Source organism: Harmonia axyridis, chromosome 4 (genome assembly GCF_914767665.1).
Source record: "Harmonia axyridis chromosome 4, icHarAxyr1.1, whole genome shotgun sequence".
Lineage (NCBI taxonomy): Eukaryota > Metazoa > Arthropoda > Insecta > Coleoptera > Coccinellidae > Harmonia > Harmonia axyridis.
The window spans coordinates 48,927,226-48,948,103 of NC_059504.1; the positions used below are offsets into that span (position 1 = coordinate 48,927,226).

At 37.0% G+C, this 20,878-nt stretch overlaps 1 protein-coding gene across 5 annotated transcripts in view; it reads right to left on the minus strand.

The window, feature by feature from the left end:
• The window catches only part of LOC123679358 (neuroligin-4, X-linked-like), a 447,908-nt gene that overhangs the window by 214,230 nt on the left and 212,800 nt on the right, over positions 1-20,878 (minus strand). For all 5 annotated transcript variants that reach the window (XM_045616940.1, XM_045616939.1, XM_045616937.1 and 2 more), the window contains 2 exons: positions 11,565-11,948; positions 9,267-9,531 (listed from right to left, as the gene is read on the minus strand). In XM_045616940.1, coding sequence (XP_045472896.1) covers positions 9,267-9,531; positions 11,565-11,756 — 457 coding nt within the window. In that variant the 5' untranslated portion in view covers positions 11,757-11,948. The remainder of the gene's footprint in view (positions 1-9,266; positions 9,532-11,564; positions 11,949-20,878) is intronic.

Here is a 20,878-nt window from a genome sequence, read left to right on the forward strand (position 1 = left end):
TCTTCTCCGATTTATTATAGTGAGTTATAGCAGTGAGTTATTATAACTCACGTTGTTTGTCAATAGATACTATTAATTGCTCAAAAGTAGTTGAATAATGAAGATATAATTCAATAAGAGTAGATAAAAATAATAATTGCATAAAAATCTAAGAAAAAACATGTAGATAACATATTCACAAATACACAGACGTTAAACGATATTCACATATTCACAATCTTCTACTATAATGAAAAAGATCTGAAATCGTCCGCACAAGTTATTTTTCTTCAAACAATATTTTTATCAAAAATTCCATCAAAAACCTACTTCACCATTCTTTCACACATCCCGACCTTTCCCTCGGAGCATTCCATCAACTTCCGCATCCTACACGAGGAGCAGCACGTAGTTCCAACAACACACCTCCACCCTCAACCCGCAAACATCCCCCTCAAGGAAAATCCGAAATCCATCTCGGATCCCCACCTGCTCGTATAAATTAGTTAGAAAACTCCCCCCAATATCTGCGATCCCACTGGAATACAGAGCCGATTCGAGGGGCTCGAACTATTATTTCTATTCAAAGTGGTTCACACGGTCGAATATTTTCGTAACCTATGTTGTTGCCTTTAGTCATTAATCTCGGCGGAGTTTCGGAGGAAAGCCCTCTTGGAAAATCAATTGGGGGGATTATTGAGAACGGGGAGAATTTTCGGGGAGAAATCGGGTTGCGGAGTATGCGGAAGCTGAGGTTCTGAAATTGCGAATTGGAGCTGAATGATGTGTGCTGTTAAGTAGCTAGGTGAATTGGGATTTGAGGTATATGAAGGTAGAAATATGCTTGCTTCATCTTTTTCTTCTTATTTTTTGTAGTTTTTCTTCGTTAAGGTTTAGAATTTTTCATATTGTTTGATTAAAATCAGTGCTGATTTTTTAACTCTAGAAGAGTTTGAGAAGAATTCATTGACAAAATAATTCAGAGAGTCGACTATTCATCGTATTGTAGATGAATTTGAGAGTGAATTAAGTACTGCTGAGTATTTGATACTGGTACTCTTGTATAGTGTGGAAAACTTTCACTGTCAATTTTGTCTATAGGGTTTTCCAATAAGAGGTTTCATTTTAAGTAACCCACTATCTGAACAGCTGTCACTGTCATCATTTGACCATTGACAACTACGAGATAATTGAGAATGAAATAATTCACGCTTCAATAACGCATTGAAATTGCTAAATTTCACTACAAATTCTGAAAATTTGGTTGTCACAATCGCGCAATAGTGGAAACTATGGAAGTAGTGAAAAAATTCGAGCTGAGTCAGGAGCATTCGAGCGCTCATACATTCATTCACCACTTGCACTTTGTAGACGTCATATGAACCTAAATAGTACAGCTATGTGATCTCTGAGGGTGGAGTTTTAATATGAATGAACGAGCGCTCGAAAGCTCTTGACTTCACGTCAGTGTTTCCTTTGTTTTTCTATGCAATCTGCAGCCATATTTCCGAGAAACCACATCCTTCAGGATAATCAATTCAACGAAACTTACATTCCCCCTTCGAACCACAAATCGCTTTCGGCATACACACCCCCATAAGAAAAACTCCGGCGGGTCGGAAGTTTGGAAGTACAGAAAATATAAATTCGAAGAGGTCCGGCGTTCTGCATGCGAGAAAACCCGTGTCTGACAAGGAGCCAAAATGCTAATTCTCAGCCTAAAATACGAGCACTTAAGGGTACTTTATGGACAACAGAGGAGGGGCTCGTCTATCTTGAAAAAGTGCGACTGAAATACTTCTACATCTGTTGGTCGAAGGAGATTCGAGAATGTCGATACTACATGTTTTTCCAATAGGAGCTTTCCGCTATCTGGAAGACTGTCCCTTTTGAAGCTGTTATATTCTTCCATTTTACTTAGCAATTACTGAATTTGGAACAATTCACCTTTTAAAATTCACTACAAAATGGTGAAAATTTTGCAGGAACCGTTTGCAAAACTAAAGCACTTTTGATTCGACGTGAAGCCCCTTCACATCTGACAATAGAGAAGCTGGTGGAAGGATTTAAGCTGTTGGGACAAATTAAAAAAGCGTAACCGTGTGCATGGCTCAAGACAACTGACAATATTGCTGCTGTAGCCCATAGTGTTGATGAAAACCCTGGTTTGTGGATTCCTCGTTGATCTCCGGAATAAGGGTGTGATTAATTATTGTTTTTCAGCTGAATGTGGAGAATATTGATGTAAATGAGGATTTTTTCGAGAAGATGGCGCAACATACCATACAAGCAACCAAACAATGGCAATTTTGCAAGAAAAGTTTCTTGGTCATATTATTTCTCGAAGAGGTGATCCCAATTGGTCACCGAGAGGTAATTTAACACATTTAGACTTTTTTTTCTTTGAACCATGTAGAAGATGAGGTGTATGCCAATGCTTCTCAATTGATTCGAGACCATAAAGAATGAATTTGTGAAGTTACCGAGGACATTCAGCCGCAAATGTACGAATAGGCCATGTAAAATTTCATGGGAAGTATATGGTGCTCCAACCGTAGCTGTAGTAGCCATTTGGCTGATATCGTTTTTCTTCGCTGATGGCATACATTCCCTTTGACAATCAGATAAACAGTCATTGATTTCTCTCAAAATATATTAGTTTCTTTCAATATCGAAATCAAACCTCTTATTGGAGAGCCCTTCATTATTAAAAATTCGATAATATTTCTTTTGGATCAGTAATCATCCGAAAAGTGTATGAATTTGCTGGTCAGTTTCGAATATTCAACATTTTATTGAGCCACCTCTCAAATTCGTTATACAGAGGGCTCAAATAGTCAAAAGTGAACTTTCAATCGACCCCTGTTCAAACTTTCGAAACAAACATCTCCTGAAACATTAAGTTTTTCTCGAAAAACAAACGAGCAAAATATACTGTTCTCACTCATCCCAATCCCCAAACATTCCACAGAAGGATAGCCGGCAAAAAAAGTGGAGAAGCCTACTGAGATCCGAATGTAAATTGCCATACGTTATCTCCGGAACGAGTGGTAATTTGTGCCAGGATCTCAAGGAATAACTTTAATTCTCCTTCAGAGTCGCTTTTCATCCTAGGAGAGAAAAACAACCATCCCGATAAGATGTAAAGTCGGGACAAACATAAATTCGGAATATTTGCCTAGCGGCAGGACGGAATTCGACAGTTCGGAGAAAAATGCCTTGCCTGGCACGACGAAGCAGAACTTGCTACAGGGAAACGAGAGTTTGTTCTGAAATTTTGCCGAACTGTTTCAATATTCTTGAAGTTAGATAATCGTGGGTACTTTGAGGCGTCGGAATTAAACATTAAATTAAATTCAGTACAGAGTGTTTGGAAGATATAAGCTATAAGGACGATTTCTTGATTGAAATGAAGTTATATTCTTAATACCATTTTTTTTTAATGATAATAATAATAATAATAGTTTATTCACCCTTTTAGACAAAATGGAATTCGTATAGGATACACGATACATCATACATCAATATAAAATCAAAGAAAAAAAAAGAAAGAATTATAACCAAACAAAAATTAAATCAGACAATAACTGAACTTGAATATTTCTTTCTGCTATAAAAGCATCTCTCCGCTAGGAGTGATTTCACATGTTTTCTGAAACCTTCAGCCTAAGAGGCAGATGACTGTATGACGGAGACTGCTGAAATTTAGTTGTATGATGCCTTAAAAAACAAAGAGTTTCTTTATATCTGGTATGATATTCATGATATTCAGAACATTTTAACGTTGAATAGAATTTTTTATGTATAAACAGCAGGGATTCCAAGATGTATATGCAAGGTACAATAAGAATTTCATAATTGATAAATACGGGTCTACAGGACTCCCTTGTTTTAAGATTGAAAATGAGTCGAATTAATCTTTTTTGTGCCACAAAGACTGAATTGATGTCAGGCGATTCACCCCACAGCATCACATTGTAATTCAAGTGAAAATACACTAGCGAATAGTATACTCTCAATAACGAATTAAAAAGGAATATATTTTTTGAAGCTCTTATAGCATAATAAGAACTACATAACTTTCTAGAAACACCATCAACATGATTCCTCCAATCAAGAGTGATATCGACATGTAGACCAAGAAACCTAAAAGAATCGGATGATTGCAAGTCTCCAGAAGGGACATTCAAAATGAGTCGTCGACCAGAATCACGAGTTTGAAAATAAATAAGATCAACTTTATTAACATTTAATATGAGAGAGTTCCTGCAGCACCAATCAGAGAAGATTTGCACCAACAACTCGCACCTCATCTTGACTTCCGTCAGATTCCTCGCTGTGATGAGAAATGAGGTTTCAGTACCTAAGAAACTATCAGAAATGTGATATAGCTATACATTCTGCTAGTCAGGCTATAGGAGCTTTGAGCTAACATATCATCGATTTTAAGATGCTATTGTAGTGTCCAAGGAAACTCAATGAAATAGGTAGGAGTACAAAGTCTGTTTGATCCGTGTTTCCGATCACTCAAGAATTGAAGGAAATGAAGAGGTCAACACATTTGCCAGAAAAGGAGCACAAACTCTTCCATTGTCTCATAATATTTCTGTGGTTGGGATGCATGTATCTACAAGGTAGAGTTTCAGAAGAATGAAAAAATCGAAAGAGAAACACTATGACTAAATCGTCCTGGAATGAATCATTCCAAACAGTTTCTTCAAATTTGATACTGCGAAATCTATCTAAGAGGTAGCCGGATATGCTACATCTCCTTACTTGATTTCTTACAGGGCATTGCTGCCTCAGGAAGCTTCTCATAAGAATGAGTTTTGCAGAAATGATGAGTGCAGATTCTGTAAGGAGGACGAAGAGACTCCGGATCACCTCCACTATCTGATGTTTTTTTTGATATAGCACTATATCATAATTTTTATATTCAATTCATCAAGTAGATTCATTTGACCTTGATAATTCTCACCACACAAAGTCTCGAAAATAACTGGAATCATATGCATAATAGAACATTCAGCTGACTAGTTGGAGGAAGAGGAAAATCACAATCAAAACTTCCTCACCCATTCACCAAGACAATATCTGCAAGAAAAATATCAAACGCAACAATTGAATGAGCACCCTTACGCACACAGCTTGTTCCTCTGTCTCGGCTAAACACTCTCCTCGGAGTTTATTCAGATTCACAAACATTCCGCCTCCCTTCTAATTAATATTTTCTGTTGACAAAGCTGCTCGACTGAATGCATTGGCAGGATTAATTAAAAATAATGCCTTCTGGAGCATCAAGTGGTAGATAGGGCGTAAAAGGGGACAACCACTTCCGCGTACCATGAATAGGCTGGAAGAGATGAAAAGATTAACAGAGATATTCGAAATAATGAAGTGGGTCTTCAACCGGTTCATCTGAGATGGATGCTGGATGTTATTCCATAATGCCGGAGATGCATAACGGTTATTTACTGGGATAATAAAGTGGAGTTGCCGAGAAGGGCGAATTTGGTCCAGGCGGCTGTAAAATTGAGGCTGCCATGATTTTTCTCCAGGACGGAACTTTAATTGAATGGTTCTCTTCATGTTGGAGAGAAATCTATATACAGGGTGTCCCGTAGACCGATGTTAACCCGGCGCATGTCGCTAGCTTAGGCCATGCCTGACCAGAATATCCGAATTTGATTTGGTAAAAGTATCTTATTTTTAAAGCCAAGTTAAAAGTTATTTGGACGAACACTAACCACAAAGATGGATTGGGCGCCTTGGTCCCATTTTGTGGCCTTCTAGGTCACCAGCATTCGAGATGTGGACATATCGAAGAATCCTCAGAATGAGCTTGGTGAGCAGAATAACGAACAAGGAGGTATTGAGAAAAATGGGAAAGGAGAAGGAAATAGTCGACACAGTCAAAATCAGAAAATTGCAGTATCTGGGCCACGTGATGAGAGGGGAGAGGTATACGCTGTTGCAAACTATTATACAAGGAAAAATACAGGGTAAAAGAAGTATAGGAAGAAGACGCATCTCCTGGTTGAACAACCTAAGGCAGTGGTACAACAGTAGCTCTGTTGAGTTGTTTAAATCCGCAACTTCAAAGATAAAAATCGCCATGATGATAGCCAACCTTTTTAGAGGAGACGGCACATAAAGAAGAAGGTCACCAGATTTGAATCAATTAAATTTTACTCCTGTGGTTGAATAAAGGATAAGGTGATATTGAAATGGAACTCTGAGAGAGCATTGATGTAGCAGTTGAAGAACTGAATGTCTCCGGATGCACACGACTAAAGAAGCGATCATGATGTCATGTTTGCATTCAAGCCAGTGGCAACCAATTTTAATATTCAATTCATCAATATTAACACATTGACAATAAATTCTCAGAATTAAAGTCTAGGAACGAAAATCCTAGTATGAGCTCTCTTCTCATTGTGTCAGTCAGAAAATGTTATTTTATCGAAAATTTTACTTAACAGCCGAACTTTGGCGTAACATGCCGAGTTATATCTGATATAGCAGGCCTGTCCGATGAAATCATTGTAAATATCGGGATAGATTGTGATGTTAGCATAGCCCTGGAAGTGAACATCGATCATAAAACCGTATTAAACTCTTTATAGAAGGATAGATTGGAAAACACTCTACGCTATGCGTTTTGATGCAAAAAAATAAACCTCATGGACTGAATTTCCATCTATGAATCGCTGCCGAATCGCAACAAAATCGACCTATTTCTGTGATAGTGACTGGAGATGAGAATAGGTCATTAACGATAATGTCAAGTGACAGAGATTGAGGTCGAAAGCCAACTTGTTGGCCCAGATCATGACCAAGCCAGTATTGACAGCCAGGAAGGTATTGCTGTGTGTAGAATCAGCAAAGAATACTATACACTGAGTTGCTTCCCTATGGTTGAACGCTCAATGCTGCCCTCTACTGTGAACAAATTTACCCTTTGAAGCAGGATATGGAACAGAAGCTCGGGAAGCTCAGATGGGAAGTTCTTATTCGTCCACCCAATACTCCGAACCTGGCATCCAGTGACTACCACATGTTCCTGTCTATGACCAATGCACTTTGTAGTATGGATTTAGCCTCAATTTTTCGCTAATAGGAACAATGACTTCTTCGAGAGGGGCATTATGAAGTATAATTCTCATAGGCATCATGTCATCGAATAGAACAGCGCATATTTAATTCAAACTGGGTTATTTTAATACTTTTTATAAAGCATTCAAGTGAAGCGACAAAGACGATATTACTTCTTCTCCAGCCTAATATTTCACTAGCAATTTGATTCCTAATCGGCACTACTTATCGTTTCACGTGTGCTGATCCTTCAATATAGAACATTAGATCTACAATAACGATGATTATGTCTAGAGAGCTTAGGGACCCTTACCTAGTCCCAGATTAATCATACAATTTCCGCCCTTAATCCTGGAAGCTCAGGATAGTAACCAATTTCTTTAATAATGAGGGAAATCCCTCAACAAACCGGTTTTCTTGGAAGTAATCTGTTATTGTTGATGTTCTTTTTTCCTTCCAATATTGATGACGTTCTGATAATGTTTTGTTCGAGTATGGTTTTTTAGTCCATCACTTTCATTCCTCTAGAGATGGATCGATATCCATGATGTTCTCTGGTGTTTTTCATGGTGCGTAGAACATGTCCTAAATACTTTTTCAACCGACTTCGAGAGATTTCCAACCATTATGATGTTAGAAACGAATTGACTTTGATAATGGCTTAACTTGCTCAATTAGAGTTGATTATTTAGTTGGAGAATACACGTTTTCAGAGCAGTAGATATTCATCATTCGATATTGTTATGTATTGTAAAAATAAAAAAACTCTGAGAAGAAACGTTGGAAGAGGTAAATATTTCACCGACAAAACTCCAATATTTATACTTCAAGAAATATGATTAGCACAGAGTGTTGTAATAAATTAATTCATCTATCCTGCTTTTTCGAACCCTTACAAAAAAATTTTCGTGAAAAAAAACAACTTCCTTGTGATGAATATCCAAACGGAGTTTTAATTCCGCAATTTTTAGAGAGTTACCCCACAGGCTGAGTCTGGCTATATATTTATAACTTATTTGGAAGTCGAGCGATCTGAAATTTATTGCAGGATTAGTCGGAGATTAGGTTTCGTGAAATTGCTGTGCCGGCGACCTTATCAGATTCTTAATTAAGAATTTATTAGGAGATTTTGCTTTTTTCAGCACTCTAGAAAATACTCCGGTGTGATACTTGGGGGATGAATTTTTTATTATCTTTCAGTTTGTGCATTAATGGGCGATGGTTTGGAAATAAATGTCGTCTTGATGGAAAATTTTACTCGCGGAAGAAGAAATTTTGATGCTGCATAATGGTGAAAGTTCAAAAACCTCATAGAGAATAATTGGTTTTTGAGAATAAGTTATTTAATTGGTAAATGATGCTGAATCAAATTATAATTTCTGAATAATTATACCTATATTTTTCAGCTCTGTCGTATTATTTCCTTTTTCTATTATCAGCTTTGAAGTCTTAAGGGAAAATACTGGTGCAGTATTATTACATGAAGTAAAAGAGACTATTTATTGTGACAAACCACAAAGAACATTTTAACACCATGACAATAATATTAACTGAATTTACCATCGAAAGCAAAACTCTATAAAGGCCACTTGAAGCGGATTACGTAGGGATTATTCTTTTATTATCGGTAGAGTGAACAAACAATTGCTTATGTTTTGAGAATGTTTGGAAAAGAGCTAATGTGGATAATTCAGGAAACAATATTGACAAAAATGTTACAATGGCTGAAAGATGGTTCAATGTTCTCTAAATTTGATATTTCCTGAAAATTAACCCAACTCGTAGTAATCTGGAAGAGGCCTTAGGTTTAAATTTCAATTGGCCAAACTAAATTTAACGATCATCTTTGCCTGTGTAATTTAGCTGAAGTGTCTTATTATTTTACGTCGTTGCTTATCGATGATATTCGATTCGATGCTTTGTGTAAAATTAAAGCAGCGAAAACCGCAATACAGAGTGACTTTTTAGATCACTGAAAATCTCTTCAATATTATGTTATCATAATGTATTTTTATTAATATCACGACACCTTTATAGTTCATAGAATTTACGTAACAATATCCGAACATTCCGAACTTATTGTCGCAGTGTTATTGTGACACGAGTAGCTTTGTAATCGATAGTCTTTTATTTTGGCGGATAGTGGAATTGAATATCAGACTCTGCGATAGTGGTAATACATTGAAACTCACCTTGAGTAGGAGAAAAGACGTTCAGATAGAGGCAATCCTCGCTCTGGTTCCTCAGGTACGGATAGAGTCTCTTCAGGTACTCCAACCTTCCTTTGGGCATTCTCTCTAAAGCCGCCGTTTCATTGCTGATGTCTGGTAGTTTCTGCGGACATACCGGTCCCATCTTGTCCGAAATCCGAACACCGTCCCATGGACTGGGCGCACGCGTGGGACTGAAACGATTGGATTGGATCGGTGGTGTGGCATATGGTACGCCCAAGAAAACCTGAAAATCAAAATATATTTCAATTTTAGTGTTGGAATTAAGATGGCGAATGAAACCATCTTTGCATCTCTAGGAAATCGTTATTCCTTAAAAATCCAGAAGCTATTTTAATTTCACCTCCTCAATGCAGCCTCAAGAAACGCCTAATGAAAATAAGGTTATGAGAAAATACAGATTCTTTAGCATTAGGGAGAAACTTCCGCCACAGAATACCTCGACACCGTCAACCAAATGAAAAAATAGTATGAGTGAGAAACTTCTGCTTGAAGTGAGGATATAACCTGTAAGTACTAAAGTTCATTTGAACTCTGCAACTGGAAAGTGTACTGCAGATGATTCATTTATGACCACAGCACTTTCTGATGGGAGGCATAATAGACTTTAAGTTCCCAGTTCAATGTAAACTTTTACACAGTAATTAATAAATAGCAGCATATTCTATCGAGACAAGAGCAATACAGCGAAAACCAAGAGGATTCTGAGGACGACAGAAATGAAAACGTTGAGATCGATAGCAGGAAAAACACTGTCAATAGGGTGGGTGTGTCTAAGAAGAAGTGATTTTATTTAGTAATAAAGATTTAGTACGAGTCAGATAAGAGAACTCTGTAAAGTCCATGATGTTGTGCGGTGGGGAACTCAGAGAAAAGGAAGTGGAACCAGCATGTTAGCAGAATGGACCCTCAAAGATTAGCCCAAAAAGCTAGGGATTTGAAGCCACTTGGAAAGAGACTATCAGGACGTCCCTTCAAGAGATGGCGTGACAGCTGGCAGTCTACATCGCAGTTACTTCTGTAGAACTGAGCATTAGATATAACAGATCGTCAATAACAGGCCTAAGCGCTAAGATTAGAAGAAGAAGCATAGCAATATATTGCTGAGCAACTTGTATGCAGATAGATAAACATGAAATATAATCAAACAAGGACCGAACATTGAGCGAATGAAGCTCAATTTATGGGTGAGACTTTCGATTAAAGCTATAAGTTTTTTCAAATATTTGAAGAAAAATCAATGAAGCCATGACGAGGTTGCTTGAGATGAAGTTCGTCGAAAAAATTATCTTAGAAAGTCAAAATTGATATAACGCCAAAATGTAAATTTCAGGAATCCATATAAAAAAGCATATCAAAGGGCCTCGCAGAATGCACCAAATAAAATGATGAGATATGCCCTAGGAACTCTATGGTATGTATGGTACGTGGGGTACCAAGATATAAGTAACCAGTTGAAGGTGAGGACAATATCCATTTAAATGGTCAAAAAATAAACGAGTAGCGAAATGAATGAAATATTTGTATGTTCCGATATGAAAATACCTATGTGGGAAATCAACTGCAAATACCAGTAGAAAAACTATTCAAGGCAAGTTGAACTAACCCTAAATTCAACTTCATGACAAAATGAACTAAATGAAATCAGATTCAGGTATAAGGGTGGTTTAATTGCACCACAACATTATGGTCTATTAAGCCGCCATCAGAGCTGTTCTCGAAGTCGAAGTCTACAGCTAAGCTTTCAATTCCGTAGTTTATGAATTCCAGTAACTGGGATGGTTTCAAGGAGATTGCTTCCTCTCTTCTATAAGTCTCTTATCCGAAACATTTTTTGCAATAGCTATCGATGACGAGGTATTCGGTCATCAGATGATCCGAAGTTTCTTCCTTCTCCCCGCAGAATCCACACTCATCGTTTTCTGCTAGACTCATTATCATGAGATGTTTTCTGGTGCGGCAATGCCTGAGACGAGTGCAGTGCAGTCACACACCGAAGTAATACGTAACTAGCAAAGGGCAACAAGCAATAAGCAATATTATTGATAATATGTATTTCACATTCATTTGTATGGCGACTAGTACTGCAACACAACGTGTTTTGACTAACGTTGCCCGTTGCTCATTGCCCATTGCAAGTTGCTTATTGTTCTGGTGTGCTACCCCACTCAGAATAATTTAAAGTCCTTCAAATGACATAAGAATTAAATATGAATACAACCATGATATTTTACCGTGCTGGAGGGTATAGGTACTCACCTCGACTGGTTTCAGATATCTATACTGGTCCATAGGCACCACCAATCCCTGAAGACGACCGTATCGCGTCTGAACGATCCTGGTGCTTATTTTGGCGTTTTTCATGAAAGCAGGGGCGGCCCTGATAACGATCACGAGTTCCAGATACACCACCAACAGTCTCAACATGCCTCCCCGACTCCTCATGCCCATTTTATGTTGGAAACATCACGCCGTCTAAATTCATCTACACAAAACTCCACGCATACGAATGGATACTCGATTTTCGCGATCAAAGTTCACTGATTAGGCGAATTCATTGTCACATATCACGGTAAGATGCTGAGATGCTCAGGCGGAGACCGAGGGTTCTTGGACATCCTCAGAGGAAGGAGGGGTTATGTCCTGAAAAAAATAGAGTAGTTAATTGATTGTATAACAAACATAAAGATATTAGAAAAGAATATACCATGTATGGTTTATTGGTACAGTAGCATACCACAAAAAATAACCTGAGTTTATCACATTAGAAATGATAATTTATCATTTTTGATTTGAAAAAGAAGAAGTAAGGCCCAACTTCACCTACAGTGGAGGTAGGTCAGTGCTTGAAATATACCAATTGTAAATATTTACTGCCAGTGTTCAAATCTCCACAAAATGAGACGAATATAAGGATGAATGAGTGTAATGTGACCGTCTTAACAAGAGACGAATAGATTATTATTCGAAATTGATTGTGTTCCAGTGCCACTAGATTCCTTTCATTTTGACTATATCAAATTCATTGTCAGGTATAGATTGTTGAATTATAATGTAGAGTAGTGTTTTCATGATTTTTTTTCTGTATTTCAGAATTCAATTTTGAATCCCTGAGCAAAAATACAGTATTGAAATCCAAGAAATACCATTCAATAATCATTACATTTTATTCTTTACTGAAAAATGATTTTCCATAGATAATGATGTCTCTTTATCTCTTGTCATGTCTTATCTTGGAGGATATCACCTGACAGTTCAACGAGTTTAAGAAACTATCAGGCTTAAGCAAGAATCTATAATCATCCGGCACTTTTAATGAGACGTATTATTTTGTGACTGTATTAATTTTGAGTGGCTAATAGTTCGATGACCACAAAGGCCGTATAAAGAAATATATTCTCCAAAATAATGAAAGTAATTTATGATAGTGTGAACCACATAATAGTAAAGCAGAGCATCAACTTTGGTATGGATTTTGCAAGAAATAAATAGAGTTTCACTGTTGAGATTGTGACGTTCCATTGCATCCCGAGGCATGTTTTGAAAATCATAAATTGTTGTATTCTCTGAAATAACATATTTGTGTTTCACATAGCAGTTAATTCTACTACCGCCCTCTTAAAAAGACAACGATTATTTTCCTAAAAACTAGGAATCATATAATCTATCCACTTTTTTTATATTTTCAGATGAGATGGGTAAAATTAATGAGAAAACAAATCAATCGAATTTGACAAGAGGTTCAGTGACCTAAAAAGATAAACCTCATCAAGTCAATATCAGATCTACCTCTTAACGAGCAAACCATGTTCGAAGCCCCAGTCCTCTATTATATCAGAAATAATAAACAAAACTGCTTCTTCAACTCTCAAAACGCGTCCTCTCGTTATCCATCGCTCAAAAGCGGCCCTCGATTCTCCAAAACTCCCAAATCCCTAATGAATCAACTTCTCTCGGAGGCGTTCAAGAATCAATTATCAAAATAGAAAGTTGCAGAAATTCCTGTTCTGTCCAGCCCACCTCCTAAACTTGTCCGGAAATTAAGCGCATGATTTGAATATAATGCGATCCGAGCAAAGAACTTTTTTAATTGAAATATTCCTCTTTCTTCCAGCCGTCTCGACTGGGGGCAGGGTGGTAAGGGGGCGCTGGAAAAAATTCGCGCAAGTTCCGGCTTTAATTTGAATTTATTATTTTCGGCTAGCGCGGGAACGTCGATAATGCGTTCACCGCTGGAACTTTTTGTTTTCGACAGTCGGACGGAATAGTTCGGAGGGGAGTGCCGATATTTTACGATCGTTCCCGGCTTAATTGATAACGGTTTAGTCGATTTCGTGGCGATAAGGTGTTTTGTGATTGTGGACTGAGGTGCGAAATGGCTCCGGAGTTTTTATAGACGAGGTGTTTTTCATCTTTCCCCTTCTCGGCTTCTGGGCCCATAATCGTTGATTTTAAATGGTTGTTTTCGATATTTCCGAGGAATCTGGCGAAGAGTCGAAATCGATTTATCGGAAGAGGGTGCTCAGGATACTACAAATCATATAAAAATAGATGTTGAGTGTGAATAGAAGCCAGGCAAATACATCCATATGTATATGTTTCAACAGTTAGCGAATCCCAAAATCCATCTAACATCATTGAAGGTCATCTACTACCTAGCAGAAGAATACAGGAAAGCTCTGATTGTGCTGGATTCCAGTATAATATTGTGAAATTCATTTTATGCTAATTGCTAAGGCATAATTTAGTGAGAGGCTTGTTTCTCACATATGTTGGTCTTGATTTCTTTATGTCTGGAGATTCCTTATGATATGATTACACAGCAATTTTGGAGCACAAGAAGAGATTTTAAGCCATCGACCATCATGGGAAGACAGTCCTAAAAATCTGAGATCAAGAAACTTCTAGTTCTTGAGAGGAGAGTCCTGAGTTTGGAAACTGATGCACTGACTGAACACCTTGTTGATTAATATTTGAATTGAATGATTTAAACTGTTTACTACAAGTTCCAACGATGCGTGAGCACAGGTTTCACTTTCGAACATATTTTGTTCACCTTTGCTGACCTTACCGAGTTAAAAACAAAAAACTAGAAAACCCAAGACATACCATTCCTAAGGTTAAAAAAACCCCGCCTTTAGGCTCCGCCATTCTTGTCTGCACTAAAATCTCAAGCGAAGGAGCAATAGACCTCAAGGTATAAGTTTATACGAGACGATGGAAAAGAATAGGTACTTATTTTCGGTAGCCATAATTTAATTTGTTTTGCTCTTCAAAACAATTTTTTATTCTGCTTTCTTTGTAGACTTCAAAATGTCATCTATATCTTGAATTAACGTTATGATTCTAGCTAACATATATGACTAAGCTCACCTAAAAAATTCTTCAATCGTTCTTAGCTCAATTCAAAGTGAATTCATCGGCTCGATTGTTAAGTTTACCAACTATTTAGTTAAGATGACTGAAATATAAAGTTACAGGAAGTATAAATACGAACAAGAGTAAAAACTGTTGACTTGATGCCAACGATTCTTGTTTTTGTATTGGCCAGTCAGACGAACCTCTATTTATCAGTTTCTCAGCTTTGTCATTCTCTGTTAAAACGAAAAAATTAGAGCACTGAGGTCAGGGCTTTTTGGAGGCTCGATCTTTCATGCGCCCAATCACGTATATTGGTAAATCCGAGAGGATCATTGACAGATAAATGAATGAGCGCTTATATGCTCCTGCTTTCTTCATTCGGTTCTCATATTTTGTTTGAATTCTCTTATTTCTGAGACGCAGTCAACACGAACTCATAGATCTTTCCTGGAATTTTTATTTTGTTACGTTTTCGTTTATTCAAATCTACAAATTTTCAATACACTAATTTTTCAATATACAATAGAGGAGACAAGACTTTCTTTACAGTATTTATTTGAACAGAATAGATTTCTTCTGAAAATCACACGGCACTGGTCGATGACTAACTAAGCTCGTGTTACTTCGTTAGTGAGCGGATTCTCTGGAACTAACTTACTAACTCTAGAGTCTAGACTAAGGTTCCAAACTCATCCCAAAGGAAAGCAGTGGCGGCGATGGCTCAACCGTTACAAATTTATATTTACTTGCGAAATCTTAACTCAGTGGGATCTGGGCAAATATCAAAATGGTTCTGTCGTTAAAAATTGTTGGTTGATCATAATTAAAACAAGTTTTATACTTTATATGTTTCTGCTATCAAAAATATTTATTTTGATTACTTGATATCGCTTGATATTGGTATTTTAAATATATGTGAAATCTCATTCCACTCAAAAAATGCGAAATAAGAAAGACTAGAAATTGATGATGTAGCCCTTTGTTGTAAGATCAGTTATGTCTTGAAAGCACTATCGAATGAGTCCGCTTAAATATCTTAATTATTCCACAGAAACCGGAAGATAATTCAACACTGATTCATCACAGGCTCATAGCGAATAATTTATCGTATCTCGACATACAGCGAGGAACAGGAAACTGCTGGGTGTGAAATTGTGCAGCTCCAACTAGAAACATCCATTGATGGAGATGTAAGAGAACAATGGACCCTCGTTTGAGTAGTGTGTATAATGTACTCGAGTGAGACAATGTAATGAGTTGGGGGAGCAAGGAATGGGAGCTCGTTAGGGCAGGGACAGATATTACTCGGTAATCATGCGGAAGAAGGAGCCAGATGTATTATTTTTCACGTGCTTCTTGAGCCGTGCATCTTGAGACATAAGTGGTATCTATTTAATACCTTATTTGTTGTGTTCCGAGAGTCAGGGTAAGAATGAAACTGAACATTTCTCTTGATTATATGATCAATAAAGATGTTTTCTGAGTAGTTTTCCGAAGACCTATGTTCATTCGAATTTTAATTTTGTCCTGTTTCTGTTGATTTTACATTCCATTGATCGATGAAAAGGAGATATTCAGAATGGATTCGGTCCCTACTCAATGGAATTAATTGAGTTCATCATTTTCTGCTTGAAACATAGATTGCTACGAAGCTCCAAATGAAATAACAGGAGATAATTTTGTCATTAATTCACGCTATCGAATTATGCATATACATTCATGATATGTGTAAATTGTGCATCCAACATAGGTACATATTTATCTACGACTGCTTCATTTTCAAGGTATTTGACCACTGAATTTGCTATTTGCGTTACGTAATGAAACTCATTTCACAACTCAAATCTCATTACGTAACTCATCTTTTCGGAGGGGAATTCAGAGAATAAATGAATCTGTACCTAACCAATAACCGGCACTACTTCTTCTATATAGAATGGCACTTATCTGTGATCATTACTGTTCTCTTGAAGTTCTGTTGATTTTTATATTTTTATTGAAATATGTTAAAAGAAATTGATCTTGATTTGTGAATTTATTTGAATACTGGCTACTGCATTCTATTTCGTTCATTTAGAAATCACGTACAGACTCACGCCTCTGATTATATGTTTATACCCTGAAGCTTACAGAATAAACCATTTTATTATTATTATTATAGGATAGAAGTCCTTCTGAATCACTCATTTCGACCAATTCGAAAATTTCTTTTGAATGGCATTGTTCTCTGATCTCAAGACAATTGATATCAACTATGATATTTTCAGTTCAGTTTCACAAAAGTTAATTACAACATTGTGTCCATTATAGGCAGTCGTAGATAAAACGTTTTACTATACATGTGTGATAATGCATCATTACTATATTCTTGTGCTTACATAACTCGTTTGCAAATTACATACTCTTATAGTAGTGATGCGTTCATTCCACTTGTATAGTAAATATCTATTTCACATAGAAACATAAAATACGTAGAATACGATGAGTAATCGAGTTGGCTCACTTCATATCTCGAGGTCTTTTCGACGAGATCATAGTTATTGATCAACCTTGACACAAGTTAATAAATAAATATAATAGAATATGACAATAAACAATATTAAAATTTGTAGGTAAAGAATGATCCCGTCAAGAGCTGTACCAATATTCTTACCAAGCTGTCATTTCAATGAGTTTAAAGCATAGGCATTCATAAAAAGACTAGTGGAGCCTTTCCAATACAGAACATATAAAGTCAAAGATGAACACAAAGACAGAAAGTAGAAAGACAACAAAGATAAAAGAACAAAAAACATTGAGGTCAAAGACGTAGGCCGAGATAAACACGAAAGCAAAAACAACTAAGAGGATATGAATGAATTGAAAGACAATTACAAAAATAAAAATAGGAATTAGGACAAAACCAAGACAAAGACGAGAACAGAGTTAAGGACAACGACAAAGATCAAAGAGAAATATAACCACAAAGTTTCATACAGAAAGACGTATAAATACAGGTCGAAATGGAAAAACCCTCATAATTACCTACAAATAACAATTTAAATTTCAATACCGACTAAAGACCAATAAAAATATCAATATTTAATCAATATCAACAGTAAGATCAAAAACAATATCATGAAAATAATACAAATACTGAAACGAATACAAGTCTCGACTTGTATCTGTTTCTCGATATAGAGAAAAATAAATGGAACTAATGTAGGGATAAATCTTTGAACTAAAAGTGCACCAAAATCAGCCTAAAGATTTCAGAGGTAGCGACATAGTAATGGATTCTATAGATTATTTCAAAGATATCTATCTGAGAGAAGAGTTACTATAATTGTGATTAGAAGACAGAAAAGCATGGAAGAAACTGGAAGAGACCTATGTCCGACATTGGATGAATAAAGGCTGAAGAAGAAGAGTAGAATTGAAGGTAATGAAGACCATGGATATGGTGTGATATAAATCAAATCGAACAACGTATATTCAACAAGGAACTCATTCCTCTAGCCAAACTTGAAGACCATAAAAACATAAATAGCGATTTTCGCTCGAATATCCGAGTTAATGCCGAACAATGACACATCCTATGTTCCATCGCATCCCTTGAAACTAGCACACTTGCAACAATATCCCTTAAAGCCGCATACGCTGGATTTATTCGTTTTTCCCCGCACCACAATGAATATTTAAGGGTTCTTCGTTGGGCCAGGCCGGTGTATTGTAGTCGACACTAGTTTTACTCCAGATATATATGACACCACTCTTGAACAATGAACCGCTGATTTACCGAGGTTCACCGTACAGGATACTCTCACTGCTTCTCCCGCAAAAACCGTGGAGAGTTTTAAAATTATGACGCGACCGTTCGTACGCCAGAACAAAGGGGTAAGTTCCTCGCCCCAGAAATGGGGAATTGTCGTTTTTTGTTGGCTGGAATTCATGGCTGAGCGTCGTTCTAGCCTGGATGTGGGAAAATGCTAAGAGAGTTTTTGCAGCGATGGACCTTTTCGGCTGTACTTTGCAAGATTTTCCAACTGATTTCGTGGCGGTTGGATGTACAGGCTGTTCAAAAAAGTGGATAGAAAACGGGGTGATATAACTAAACAGAAAAGCTCAACAAATGTTTTTGTTCTCAAGATAATATAGTTATCAGTGTTCTCATTATGTTTTTAGACCTTTGTAGAGATTCAATGTTGATCTTTTTGAAAATTGATCATTGCATTGGTTTTTAATTAACGAGGCAAAGCTGTCATGTTACTTCATGACTAAAAAGCGAGTAAAGCGATATCAACTACCAAAAGCAAGAGCCGCTCAAATCATAGATGCAACTGTTCTTGTATACATGACTCTCATCAATAAGCCCTATCATGTTCAACGTTTTACGGTTTTTTCCTATATTCAGTTCGTGGCCTAGATAGCATGGCCATTTCTCATTGCAGACAAAAATTTACTATTCAGCTATTCTTTATTCTTTCGGACAGCTTGAAGATTCTCATGAGATACACAGTAGGCAACACCATTTTCATATAAAAACGTTTATCAGTTAATGTCTACCCAGAAATGATATACCTATTTTTTTTATAATTTTAACCAATCAACATCTTGATCTGATATCAGTAACTATAAGTATATTTGTATCAATCTAAATTGATAGTAGAGAGCAATCCTGTTACAATGGTACTAATTAGAATGAGAAGGTTGGAAGGGCAGTACACCAATCAAATTTTCTAAAACACTCCTGCACAGATGATTCAAAATCCTTAACATGAGCTAGCGCTGGATCAGGTACTAAATGCTCACTATTATGAAGCTCCTGATCAAGTATCCTTCAGGTAGGAATACTTGGGATTCAAAGAAAATGAAGAGGCCAATTCACCTTTCACTGGATCTGCCTTTGGTATAGAAAAATTGCGCCCATAAGGAAGAGTTTCTAGATAAGAAGGTAATCGGGAGATAAATTTTCTGAGGGAATCTTCCAGGGACGGATCACTCCATAAAGGTCCTTTGGAAGTTGAATAACGCAAGACCTAGAAAGTATTTCTCAGTTAGAATATGCTACACTTTCTTATTGGCTTCCTCACAGGGCATTGCCGCCTCAGGAAATGCAGAATGAGAAGAAGGTTATCAAAAATTGACGAGTGCAGATACTATGGGAAGGATGGATAAACTCCTGATCACAATGTTTCGCAATTGCAGGAAACGCTTTAGACGTAAAATGTATTATAGTGAATATGTGATCTCCTTGGAGGTATTCCAGAAACTGGAGTTAGACTGGAAGGCGAGCTGTAGCTATGATGGGAACACAATAACCTTCAGGTGACGATTCAAGGTAACAGTTATCAATAATCAATACCTAATCAGCACAAGCATTTTAAGCAATTGTCTCTTTCACCATGATATTCTTTTCGTATTGGAAGTCATGGAACGGAGATTTATGTTCAAATTGAATATATTTTTTAAACTTTTATGTTTTAAAGATTATGTTATGGCTATATTGACCTCCTTATTCGTCGTTATCGTATACAAAGTAAAATACGAATCTGAACGAATGAGCGAAAATTCCAGACTGCCATTGGTACTCTCCTACAGTTATCCGTGATCAATTTACATGCTTGAATCCAACTGAAACAATCCGCTCTATCGATTGTCGACTCGTCACTTCAACCGGGTGCGCTTCAATTAGATCCAATTCCTGTTCTGAATGACAAATTTGCGGAGTTCATATCTTTTGTCGCGCCAGAACCGATGCTCTATTCAGATGAAACTGGCGGAAGCATAAATGAGTGGTTGCGATGTAGCAAAGAGAGGAGGAGCGCGGGTAACTGAGGCAGCTCCAGCTACACCAGGGCGCTCTATTACGCTAGGAAAATTAATTATTGCCCGCAGCCACGGCGAGGTAACGAACGGTTATTCGAAATTGATGAAACTGAATTTTCTTATTCCCTGGAACTTTCTTCTTGCATAAACTACGTTCTTAGATTAGAAAGTTGCGGAGAGGGAGCAGTGGAGCTCCCTCGACCTGGAATTTCGACTCCTTAAGCGGGATCTTAATCTTTGATGTTTTAAGGTGCACATTTCTCAAGTCTCGAGTGAACCGATGAAGTTTGAACTTATTCATAACTGGAATAGAACATTTAAAAAATTGAAAAGAATTTCTATCGTTTCTCAGCTCATAGTAATGGAATGTATAGAGATGTTTCTACCATCTCTTTTCTGCTTGA